The sequence below is a fragment of the Mycteria americana genome, chromosome 1 (genome assembly GCF_035582795.1).
Source record: "Mycteria americana isolate JAX WOST 10 ecotype Jacksonville Zoo and Gardens chromosome 1, USCA_MyAme_1.0, whole genome shotgun sequence".
Taxonomy (NCBI): domain Eukaryota; kingdom Metazoa; phylum Chordata; class Aves; order Ciconiiformes; family Ciconiidae; genus Mycteria; species Mycteria americana.
This window is the reverse complement of record NC_134365.1, coordinates 67,873,483-67,886,467: the sequence shown is the minus strand read 5'-3', so window position 1 is coordinate 67,886,467 and position 12,985 is coordinate 67,873,483. Positions and strand designations below refer to the sequence as shown.

Sequence of the window (12,985 nt, the reverse complement as noted above, 5' to 3'; positions counted from 1 at the left end):
GGGGGAGTAAGCGAGCGGCTGTGTGGTGCTTAGTTGCCGGCTGGGGTTAAACCACGACACAAGCAAACAGTGAAAAATATCAGTATTACAGCATCAGACTAGTTCCAGTAAAGTTTCTTTGACTTTTTTAACCTCTGACAAATCTACAAGTTTAGCCAGTATTTAGAAATGCTCTACTTTATTCTAGGTGATTGTCCTGGGGTTTTCAACAATCATTTTAGATGTAGATTGTCACTGTAACGTCAGGGCATTTTGAGTATCAGGCTATGAAATGATGCCTGAACTATTTTGCAAAAAAACTCCTTGAACTTCCATTATTTTGTGTTCTTTTGTATGAACTTAGCCTTGGTATTTATGACATGATGGCAGGGGAAACTACATGCCTTTATTACATTATCACAGAAACAACACAAGCTTCCTTACCTTGTAGCACAACCTTGGCAAGGAGCAACTATCTCTTTCAGTTGGGATTCTATACATCTGTGTCAGAGCACGTTAGAAAAGCTGAACTGGAAACGATGTTTTAGTTCATTTTCCTGTCCCAGTGCAGGATATAAGCAGTCCTGGCAGGTGTTTGTCTAATCTATTCATAAAGACCTCCAGCGACAGCAATGCTATAGCAGCCTAATGCTTTCTGGTGTTTCATTATTTTTTTGAAGTGTTTTCTCTAATCCTAATTTCAATCTATAGACAATCACTCCTCCTCCGGATATGACTACTGACAAAAAAAGACATCTTTGGGCGCCTAGCTGGTGGAGAGGAGGAGGAGAGAAGAGGAAGATTTTCTTCTGTTTTTCAAAGATGAACATCTATACACTACAGCCTAATCCCACCCTATCAGCCTCACTTTAATTAGAGTGGTGAACAATCATAGATTGTAGTATGTCTGTGAATCTTAACTATTCTTCCAGCAAAAAGAGAACAGCATTTCTTCATTTTTTTAACATCTTAAAACCAAGAATGCTAACACACATTTAAATACTGAGATTACATATAAAAATTGCAAAAGTAATTGAGAAAAGGGCTACTAGGGGAAAAAAAAAAAAAGGAAAATATCTTGGGCAGTATTTCTGTGAATGGGTAATTCCATATTGCAGATAGCCCTCTATACTATCTGTTCTGGATCAGCCAAATGACAGGCTGTCACTACAGCAAGTGTTTGAAGACACTTTAAACTACACCATAAGAGGACAAATCACATCACAGAGCTCTTAGCCAGGTTAATACATTTCTGAAAAACAAGTGCAAATAAATACGGTAAAATTTATTATTATTACATTTTCAAAAGAAGTACTTGCTTCATCTCCCGAGAAACTGAGAGTCTCACATTAACTACATCCGGACTGGTAAGTCTGCAAACTTCAGCTATAGAAATATCCCCACACAATATAAGGTACCTCACTAAGTCAGGAGAACGAATTATTCCTTCTACAATGTTATCACGAATCTGCTGACGATCATTTTCATGAATGTTGAATGGAAATACTGCTTCTCCAGGAGGTGGTTCACGGTCTGGCCAGTACTGTGTCACCATGTTCTTCAGGTAAATGGCAGCTAAGTATAAACATTGAGGAAATAATAATTTAATTCTAACACATCTCCACATTACTCTGTGCTCAACATGTAGTACAGTTCAAAGTAGAACAAAGAGTTGAAAAGACAACTGAAAACCACTGCATGAGTTCTTAACAATTGTAGGCACTAAGCACAGCTGAGTCAGAAAACCTTTTTTTTTTTTATGATTCCACACAAGATCAGACTCAAGTGCCTGGTCCTAAACAGAACAGGATAGTATTTCAGTCAGCTTCTATCAGGGTATATTCTTTATTACAGCAGTCTTCCATATGGACATAATATTCCATCGTTCTAAACAAGCAAACAAAAATCCACTTATCTGCATTTTTACTCATCCCCAAAACAACTACTCAAGCTCAGTAAGTGAAGTTTTGGAAGGCTCGTGTAAACAAATCATTGCACACGCAGATGGGACACTCTGCTTGGGGAAATGCCCAGTATGAAACTGGCACGTGGCCTACCTTCTATGCAGACAGAAATGTTTGTTGTGAATTCCCTAAGCTTTATCTCACTATTAGGATTTCCCATAATCCCTTAGAATTGTTCCCTTCTGTCTCACATGAAAAACCATGAAAAATAAAGTTAATCTTCAACTGAAAATAAAGCAGCATTTATGCCTCAGTACTAAAATGCCTGTAGGCATTCTTTAGGAAACATAGGAAATATGGCGTAAGACATTAAAGGAACATTCTTAATAAACTCTTATCCCTGTACTATTTTGGTTGATTACTAGCTAGGGTTTTAAAGTATAAATAAGATATCCTTGGGTACAATCATTTTTCTTGGTGATGACAAATTATGAAGTATGAAAACATGTAGTTTGTAAAATATTTCACAGGAGCAAGAGGAAAAACAGTTCTTTGTCTATGACATGCCAGAATATTCAGACAAGAAACAGGTCCAGAAAGACCAGCCCAAGACTTTAATGTACTTTGTCCATAGACCTTGTTGTTATACAAATTTTTGGCTTTTAAAAAATTCCCAGGGAAATCTGTTGACTTACAAATGTAATTTAAATATGCTTTTCTATGTTATACCCCTACTCTGTAAAAAATTAAAAAATTAAACAAAAATTTAAAAAAATTATGTTCTACTTTTTTTTTCCTGAATGATACCAAAATGAAAGATTAATTTATAAAAATGACCTTATGGAGTCTAAATTAAGCATCAAATTTCACTACAAAATGGTTTAACAATGCCATTCAAAGTTGGATTATCTTTGAAAAAATACACGCCAGCATGACAAACAGTGTATGTCAGCACATCCCAACGCATTCCGGGGATTAACAGGATCTGTACAAAAAAACCACAGTGCTTCTTTGGGAAATGCTGTTCCATAGGATAAAAACAGAGCTGTGAACGAAGCACTATTCATCAATTTCTTGAAAAAGCTGAATATTTTCTTTATCTGTCAAAAATATTGTATAGGAGTAGTTAAAATAGATTATGAGAATTTAGAATCTGATCTTACACAAACATATACCCTAAAGTTAACGGCATCACCATACCTGAACTCACACACACAGTTGGGCAATCTTTCTAGACATGCTCAGACTACAAATTTATAACTTACCAGTGATGTGACCTTCCTTCATATCTACTTTTGTGAGCAGACACCATAGATACTGATTAAGCATATGTGGCTACCCTTGACCTAGGGAACTATGTTTTTTTCATTCTTCAGAAACTTTCATTTTTCCAGGAAAAGGGATTCAAATAGAGAAACATGTATTCAAATGAGATCCGCTTTTTTTTTTTTTTAAACTCCCACTTGTCTTAGCATCACCACTTCTTCACCACCAGAAGAAAGAATACCTAAGGCTCCCTGGCTGCTCAGTTTTGAGCAGAAATCATTCTCTTTTCATATCAGTATCACAGCAATCCAGTAGAGATCACTACAAACACAAGGAAGCCAAAACAGGACTCTACCCTATACCCATGGTTTTATCTGACCCTCATGTAGGAAAGAAACGGCAAAGATAGATCCTTTTCATTTCCACATTCAGAACAAACGTGAACTTACTTATATCGCAACAGCTCAATACTCTGTTGAAATAACTAACAGACTGACTTTCTACTGAAAGAAAATGAAACAAGGAATTTATCTCACCTGCTTGACGCACTGGAAATTCAACTTGATCTGATACTATGATTTGCAGTAGACTTGGAGCAAAATTGATGATCTTATAGGACTGAAATACATACAAAACACAGTTAGCAAATCACTATGTTTAAAGAAGACCGTATTACCAAAAGCTGAATAAGAAATACAAACTAAGGATTTTGCAGTGTTCTTCAACTCTCCTCATGAAGTATGAAAGGTTTTAGCACTTGGATTTACGCAGATCTGCAGCAATCCAAATAATTACTTGTAAAAGCCGAGCATATAATGGCACATGGGTAGAATAAGTAATGCAACAAGGCTCTCTATTAGAGATTAGTGATAATGAATATTTAAATAATTCTGAGAATGCATAATGCGAAGCACTACAGATCTGTCTTTGAATTATTTAACTTAGCCTCATAAGTCAAATGGATATTGACATGTTTCATCAATACATACCATTTATTTGCAAATAGATTGTGGTATAATAGCAATACTGAATTTTGAAGAGAGTAAGAAAACCATTTAAAATTATTTTCAAGTGTAAACAGCATCAGCATTAGTCATATATTATACAGCTATCTTTTAACAAACTAGATGCATAGTGTACCTTAACGGAAAAATAAAAACTGGTGAAACACAGTGGAATAACCATTTTTAATTAAAATCATGCATAGACAGATAATATTTCAAAACCCACAGCCTTCCTGGGAACTTTTCAAACACTACATCAGCCACGCAGCTGAAGAATTTCAAAGAGAAAACAATGCTCACTGAACTTCTGAGCAAAGCATGCCAGATTTAAAAGATGTGAAAATCTGATAGCATTATACTGCTGTCATTCAACAGGGGTCCTCCAACGTGAAGAATCATTGACTCAGCATGGTGCAGTTACTGCTAAGCCTTGGCAATATCAGTAGTTACTAGTAGATCTGATCTTTCATCACTTAGGTCCATGTGCTTTACATTCAAAGAGAGATGTTTCTTGGGGCTAGATGGCAGAAGCTCGCTTTATTTCACCTTTTATAGTATTTCTTTCCAGCTAGATTATGCCTGGCAGTTCTGTGGTTGTTTCCAGAGCTGTGCTTTAAGTACAAGTATACTACATCCTTCTGTAAACTTTGCCTCATTCGAAAGCTGTGAAAGAAGAGGTACGTTCTGCTCTTCATGCCCACAGTTCCTTGAGCTAACATTTCCATAATGAGGTAAAATTACATTGCTTTCATGATGCCTAAGTGTAACAGCTGCACCACAATGCTATCATTCAATAATTTTACCAAATCACTTAACTTTCTGGCCCTCATTTTACTCATTAAAATGATACTGTAATTCTAACCTACTCTGTGCTCAGAGATTCATTTGATGTTTATAGAGTAATCTCAGATCTCAGATAAAAGCAGTAATGGCAAATGAAAAGCATACTCTCCTGCAATTCTCTTTCTTATAAACTTTAATTATCCATAAGGAATGCTCCAAATAAAGTAAAAGCTGTAACAGACAGCACAGGAACTCCATTTATCTACGGACACGCTGAAATACCAGCTTTCAGCGTCAACTGGTTGAAGCGCACTGGATTCCAAAGATGACCTTTTAATCGAGTATACTGGAGTCCAAAGCTTGTCCTTCAGTCGCTACTGGGCAGAATCTGTAGAATGTTGGTGCGTTCTGACCCACAGGGCCGCAGTAGGCTGCAGCAGCCTCCAGCACTCAACACCCAACTCCCAGGGAGATAAGGAAAACAGGAGGAATCCCAGCAGCGCAGAAAAGCAAAAATGTGCATGAACTCTAATCATCTTTTTTCTTCTAAATAGTGCCAATATGCTGTCCTCAGCCAGTCTATGAACAGCTTTTACTACTAAAAACACATTGATTAAGAATGCAACCTTTTGGGGGGTTGTTTTGTTGTTGTTGTTTTCTCCTGCAGTAATCCTACCAGTACCACATTTAGGGTGGACACAGTGGTAACAGTATAAATTACTTCCCTTTCTCTGTGCAAACAGCTTTTACTGAATCTACGTTAAAGTCACCGCTACTCCAGGAAGCTTTATTGGTACCACTTGTGCTGGCGCACAACCGCTACCCCTGAAGTTTTGCCAGGATATATACAAATATGGTTATTTGGCCTGCAGAGCGAAGCCTCTCAGCAAGCGCCTGGAGTGATAAAAGACATGTTACTCAGAAGGTACACAACAGTGTCTCAGAGGGGGCCTCATCCCTACCAGCACACTGCTATGAGGGCTTCTTTACAATTCACATACTGACAACCCTAAAGAGATCACAGGGACACAGTATCAAGCTCCCACTAAATCCTTCTACTCCATACTATTATCATTACCTTTATATTACGACTTTGAACAATGCCCTAGTTTCCTCATTCCATCCCATAATTCACATTTTTACATAGCTTCCTTTTCAACTCATCATCAGAAACATGAATGTTGCAGATATCAACAGAGATTGTATGCCCATTTTAGAAAAAGCCACCTGATTCTGTTTTATTTGTGAAGCTCAAATGCTATCCTGCTCACTTGTACAGCAACAAACCCAGTCAGGAAAACTATATACTGCTTGCAAAAAATTTTTGGAACAGAGGACTTTTTAAAAAGCTGCATGCAGTAACATTTTTCCTATACCAGCACATTCTCATTCGTTCAGTTGTCATGCTAATTGTGATCTTGGGATGTATCCTTCCCTGCCTTGCCCAGGAAACAGGCTCCTGGACACCAGCAAGTAAAGCTGTACGTATCACGCGAGCAGGTGCAGAGCAATTGTCAGGTGTGCACTGTGTAAATGGAAAGAGACAAGGAAGAGACCTCAGAGCTGGATGAGTTCAGCAAGACAGTTATTTGTATCATTACAGCTGCACCTGAACTTTTACCAAGGGAGAGCAGGAATATCGTCAGTCCCACGGAAGGAATGGAAAGCTAGCTGCTGATTTTGAAGAGCCGTGCCCAGGAGCCGCAGGGAGGCACCAGATGGCCGAAAAGGACCTTCAGCGCAACTCCTGTAACACGGCACGCTGCTTTGTGCAGTTTGTGAATAATTACATTGCCTTGAATTCACATTGTTGTGATTTGGTAAAACTTTCTATGAAGGTGCTGATCGATGGGGGCATATGTTTACTTTGAAGAAGAAAGTACAAGTTTTTGAAAGATTAACTTTCACTGACTACTTATAAAGAACAACGATTATTTTAAAGCTGTGTAAAACATGTACTGACTACTCTTGCATGAATCACATATCAGAGCATTTATGCTAAAAAAAAAATATTTAATTTCCATTGGGATTAAGAGGATGGGGTACAGCAATGTGCAAGGCTAGCAACTAAACTGTAAGAGGTATACAGCACTGGTAAGATACAACTGAGTAAATTTACAGCAATGACCAAGGAGATGCCTATGTCCCCACGCATCTTGTTCCACCTATGTCCACTGTCTCAGGATCTGTGCACTGTAGCTGTACAGCTTTCTGCACTCTGTCCTTTCACCTCTGGCCTAACATGCATTCTTCCCTGCCTCAGCATCACAGCTCCACTCTTCAAAACGTCACAGAACACATCATTTTTTTGCCTATTTCCTCTTCCATTTGATTAGGCATAGAACAGATGACACTCAAGAACAGATGACACCCTCAGATGGGCCACTGAAAAACAGCAAGATGAACACTGTTATATGTAAAAGACTAGAATACTAGGAGAGATAAGCAGGAAAAATACATAAAAGTTTCCCCAAATGGATCCTACTGTAGCAAATACTTTTATCATCTAACATTCAGATTTGGCTCCCAGGTTATCATGAACTATATACTATTAAACTCATTCCAGTAAGTACAATTCTTGTGTCTTGCTTGCTGTCGCATTTAAAGCCCACAGCAAGCAACTGCTCCATAATCACATTTGTCAGTAACCTTCCCACTGCAGTGATAGCATCCACAGTGGCTGAGTGCAGAATGGCACGGAAAGGTGCTTCTTCCTCTGCAGAACAACAACAGGACAATCTAGGACAGGACAATGGACTTGGAAAACTGGAGCCTTCCCTCAGGTTCTGCAAGCAAAGCCAAGACCATCCTTCTCCACCAGCAGTAAACAACATCTCTTTCTCCGTACCCCTGAATCCGAGTCTGGCACGTAAAAATTGCTGACAAATCAAGGCACAACATCTTTGTTTGCAAAGATGAACACACAGGAAAAAAATGTACCTTGAATATGCATGCAATTAGTTGTTTATGAATATTATTTTAAGGCTTTCATGCATTTGGTTTGAATGCTCAACTATCTGGTTTACTAAGTTTTATTTTCTGTTTGTTGTGCACTGAAAATGTGTTACTTAGAAACTCCATCAGTATTTGTCACACTTGGGAATATTTTTGCAGTTCTTAATAGTTATTTTCTCCCTTGGTTTTTACGGTGACAGTCACACATAGGTTGTTAAAACAAACTAGACCTTCAAAAGACACTTTCTTCTTTCCCTGCCTACATGCAAAGCCATCATTTAGGGAGGGGAAAATGCACAGTGTTTTCACACACAGTGAAAATAAACACATAGAAGAAGCTACCTGAGATTCTTTCCTCTGTGGGTTCTGCTGCCAAACTTGTCCAGTCTCAAACTCCACTTTCACAGCACTTCTAACCATGCAAGTCAACTTCCTCATCGAATTGGTCTTCAATGCAAATACCTGAGATTCCTTCCTCTAGGGACCATGAGGTGCTCATTGTCACTTTCAGAGTGGTCTTAAGATCCCTGCCTACTATGGAAGCCAGCTCAACAAAGATGCGGAAGATATGGAAGGAAGCCCAACTTTATTCTGGACTCTTCTGTATTTGGGCAATTTCTCACACTTCTTTCTCTTCTTCCAGCACTGCTTCTCAGTTCCTGTCAAAGCCAAATTCTGCAACTCTTTTTCAGTATTTAAACAAAGCGTGTTCTTATTCTGCAATTGTGTTCTTATTTTCCCCTTTATTACAGGCCAAAGAAATGTATTACAGCAGGTTGAGCCAATGAAGATTACCATAAAAACTGTATGGTAATCCTATCTGAATTGGAATCAGAGATGACTTTGTATGTTCACATAATCAGACAGTACATTCCACAACACTCCAAGAACTGCCATGTGAAAGCAGTATTTAGCCATTAAAAAAAAAAAAAATAAAATCAGCAGAAGTCCCTGATGTCCAGGAGACAGACCTAACCAGAGTAACAGTCTAGAACAGATATCAAAGAAAAGTGAACAGAAATTGGGTATCTTTCTTGGTAGGATAATTGACTGTTCTAATAAGTACAGTATGATTGATAAATATGATCCTAAGGTGCACACCAACTATGATGTGACAGAGCTGAAGAAAAAAATGAGGGGAAAAAATGAAAGAAGAAGAGGGGGATGGAAAGATGTGTACACTTAGAAAATCAACAGGCTAAAAGGGAAATGACAGCAGCTACATGATAGGGATTACTGACCTGGCAGGAAATTACTGCTCTAGTTTATCAAGAATCACATTTCAGACAAATCCCACACTTGCATTTGTGTTCAGGTCACCGAGAGAAGTCAAGTTTGTTGATGACTCAGAAGGAGCATGCATCATCCAAGGAGAAAGATCAGAAAAATCCCACAAAACTACAAAGAACTGAATGATCTTTAGAACTGCACCAACAAAAATGGAGTGGGCTAACAGGGCAAAGTACATGGTCATGCACTCAAGGGTAACAGGAATTTCTCCTAAAACCTTGAGGTTTCTTAGTGAGGAACAACCACAGGATAAAAGGACCTTGGTATATTAAGTGATAAGAAATACGTAAGCGTTGGACACAAAGAAGATAATTGTAGTTTTAGGATGTATCAAATGAGATATTAGTGGCATTGAGCGTGAGACTTTCTGGAATGCTGCAAACACAAATGACCAGATTGCACAAGAAAGATTAATTCAAAGGGACACAAGTGCGGAGAAGAGCTGTGCTCTCCTATTATTAGATTTCATAAATTCAGTTTTATGATAAGGTAAAGGGAATACAGCTGGTTGAAGCTAGGAAAGCAGGCCAGTAGGGATCAGCCTTTGACAAACATGTCAGAGCGGGTATCAAGAAACCTATTCTAGTTAAGAAGTAAGATTGGCAAAAATGGATATAAATGGACCATAAATTAATTTAGGCTGGAAACCAACACTTGTTTCTAGCTACGGGAGGAAGAAAATTCACAAACAGCCTTCCAAGAGATATAATAAGGGCAAAAAAAAAAGGAATCTTGATTCCATTTCTGAATGCATTTAGGTGATAATCCAGAAGGCAGAGAGCAACTTCATTGATTTAGCTCTACCTTTACACAGCTGCAGGAACATACGGAAGAGAAAGAGGCATTTTCAAACATGCTGGGACTTTTTACAGGTAGGCAAGCTTTCATTCATTTTAACTCCAGTCCCCACACTTTACACTGTAAGCGAATTATAGAGTCAGGACTATTATGATACCGTTCTAAAGGACTCTGTATTGGTACAAGCAATGAGGTGCCTACAGAGAGGTGCTATATTGGTGGACGAGTAGGATTTACACTCTCTGGGAAGCTCCTGTCACTACCCGGATTCAAACTTGAAAGCAAATGCACACTGCAGATGGGCTAACACAAGAAAAGTTTTACCTCAATACCTGTTAGCATGTATCAGGAGCAGCATCACTTTAACTAGCGCACAGAATAAAGGTGACCCCTGTTCTGTTTGGCCAAGTGTGGTATTATCACTTCAAGCACTTATTGTTGGAGGGTATTCTGTTTGCTTGGTGGATTGGTTCCTTTGCTAGAACAAGATAAAAGCTAGAACAGCATCTGGATTCCACTACTTGCAGGAACACAGTTACATGTCAACACTATCATTAGATACATGGGAGTCTGACATGTCGCTTTGAAGTCTTGCTTCAAAAGTACTGAAAGGCTTCAAGATGTCAAAGGCCCACGTTAATTGACATTCCTCAGGAGCACTTTTGTTCCACTCATCCAAAAAGTCATGTCAAACCCAGCACTGCATCAGTACATTATGTCAGTCAGATACATTATGCTTCATTTAGTAACAGGAAGCCTACGCAGTAATAGGTATGTCTTAACTTCAAGATTCATTCTTTGTAATAGTTAGAAAAGGGAAAATGTGTCAGCTATTTTAAATAAAAATCTCTATCTCAACCTGTTCTCAATAAATATACTTGCACTCTTGAATCTGAAACCTGCGTCTTTCACGAGAATTGCATTATCCATCACTTGAACTTAAAACATTTTACAGATCTCAATTTTAAAACACTTTCAAAACTTTTCCTGAGCTTCACAGTACTTATTGGTGATGTTAAAATGGCAGCGTTAGGAGCAGGACCCAGGAATCCAGACAGCTGCCCCTTTGTTCTGAGCCTGCCAAACATGCAGCAGTTTATTATTGTAGTTTTGATTCCTGTGCAACAGGCTGCTGACAAATATTGATAATTTCCCTCTCAGTCCTTAATAGTAGGGATAAAAATAGGTACTGATGAATTTTTAAAGTAACTATGCCAAATAAAGAAAAAAAGTTTTGCATTTTTATCTAACTATCCCCAAGAGCGTTCTCAATGTCCGGCACTTAATCCACTGATTTGCTAAAGGATCTTGCCAACTGCTAAAGCAAGGATTAGCTACAGCTAATTCAGAAGGAGTTTTAAGTTGCCTAAATAGAAAATTAAGCCAGAGTAGCAATCCTGAAGTAGCAGTAATTCCTGACAGCCAATTCTCATTGACCATTTTGTTAACACACGAACGCAGTCAAAAAATCCAAGTCCTCCAATAAAACTGATCAAATGTTCCATCGAAGTATAGAGGTTAAACCTTTATGAATGCTGCGCATGGGAACCTTCTCTTTTTTTCAAACGTCCAAATTGAGACTGCGGTCACATTTTTGATTCAGCGCACACTGCCGCTGCATTAACTGTGGGATGCTGTGATAAATACTACCCACAAACATCTAACGTGCCTTTCTCAAAGTTTTACTTGGCATGCTGCTGGACGGGACAAAACGAATCCCCGAGAGTCACTGCTATCTATCGTCTGTAAGAGCAAGAGAGAGACCTGAGCGGAGCGGAGCTCAGTGTCATGCCTTCCAGCACCAAACACTGAACGTTAGTGCTGAGGCCACGCCGAGATCAGATCGCCGCACTTCACCTCGCTACGCCCTGCTCCCAGGCTCACAAAATTAAGGACAAAACTGAGTGAGGGCAGCGATTCCGCCCAGCCGCCGGGCACCTACGGCGCGGATCAGGGACCGCCGCGGCCGCGCTCCGCGCCCGCCACCCGGAGGCTCCGAGAGCCGGCAGGTCTCGCAGCGGCAGACCCCGCCCCGGGGGTCCCGGCAGCCGGACCGGGCCGCTCCCGCCCGGCCCTGCGGCCGAGCGCCCGGGCCGGCGGCGCGGCGGGGCGGCCGCTGACAGCCGGCGCGGAAGGGCCCGCTCCGGCGGGGGATGCCGCCGCCGCCGCCCCCGGCCCAGCCCCGCTTCCCGCTGCAGCCCGCGCAGGGGGAGGGCAGCGGCGCGGGGACCCCCGCCCCACAGCCCCTCGCTGCAGAGCGGAGCGGGCGGCCGCGCTCCCGGGCGCGGAGGAGGGGGCGCACCCCGACAGCCCCCCGCCCCTGCCGGCGGGGCCGGTCGGCCCCGTGCCGCGCGGCGGCCGGGGCGAGGCGAGGCGCGGCGCGGCGGGGCGGGGGCGGGGCAGGCCGCCGGCGGGTCCCGGCCGGGGCCGTCCGCCCCCCTCACCTGATTGAGCTCGTTCTCGGCGGCGATGCGCAGCTTGGGGTCTATGGTGCCCTTCAGAGCCTGGATGATCCTGTTGGGATCCATCTTCCCCTTCCCTCGCCGGCGCGCAGCGCTTCCCCGGGGCAGGAGGAGGAAGAGGAGCCGCTGCCGCCGCTAGCGCCGCCGCCCCCCCGTGCCACAGTCACAGGCTCGTGTCCCCCACCCCCCCCGGTCCCTCTCCAGAGCCATTCACCGGTTTGCGACAGCTGGGTATCGGGAAACGGGCACTGCTTTACGGCGGCAGCGCCTCCTTCTGGCTCCGAGCAGAGGTCGGCGAGAGGTGGCCGCCATCTTGTTGTACGGATAAAAGTCAGCCGGGGTGGCTCGCAGCGGGCGGGGTTAGGGAGCGGTTCCCAGGCCGTGGCTCTGTGGGGCGGCCATGTCGTGGTACGGAATGTAGGCTGTGGAGCCCGCCGCGCCCCTGTCCCTGAGGGAGAGAGCAGCCGGGAGTGGGGAGGGTGCTGTCTTCACGGTGTGTGTACGGCTGCCGGCTCCTCTGCTGCAGCCTGTGCACCCAGGGACG

The 12,985-nt window shown here is 42.0% G+C and overlaps 1 protein-coding gene across 1 annotated transcript in view; it reads right to left on the bottom strand.

Moving 5' to 3' along the window:
* The window catches only part of IPO8 (importin 8), a 52,147-nt gene extending 39,515 nt beyond the window's left edge, over nucleotides 1–12,632 (bottom strand). The window contains exons 1-3 of the mRNA XM_075504032.1: nucleotides 12,424–12,632; nucleotides 3,686–3,767; nucleotides 1,398–1,554 (exon numbers count right to left, since the gene is read on the bottom strand). Of these exons, the coding sequence (XP_075360147.1) occupies nucleotides 1,398–1,554; nucleotides 3,686–3,767; nucleotides 12,424–12,507 (323 nt within the window). The 5' untranslated portion in view covers nucleotides 12,508–12,632. The remainder of the gene's footprint in view (nucleotides 1–1,397; nucleotides 1,555–3,685; nucleotides 3,768–12,423) is intronic.
* Between the last annotated feature and the right edge of the window lie 353 nt (nucleotides 12,633–12,985).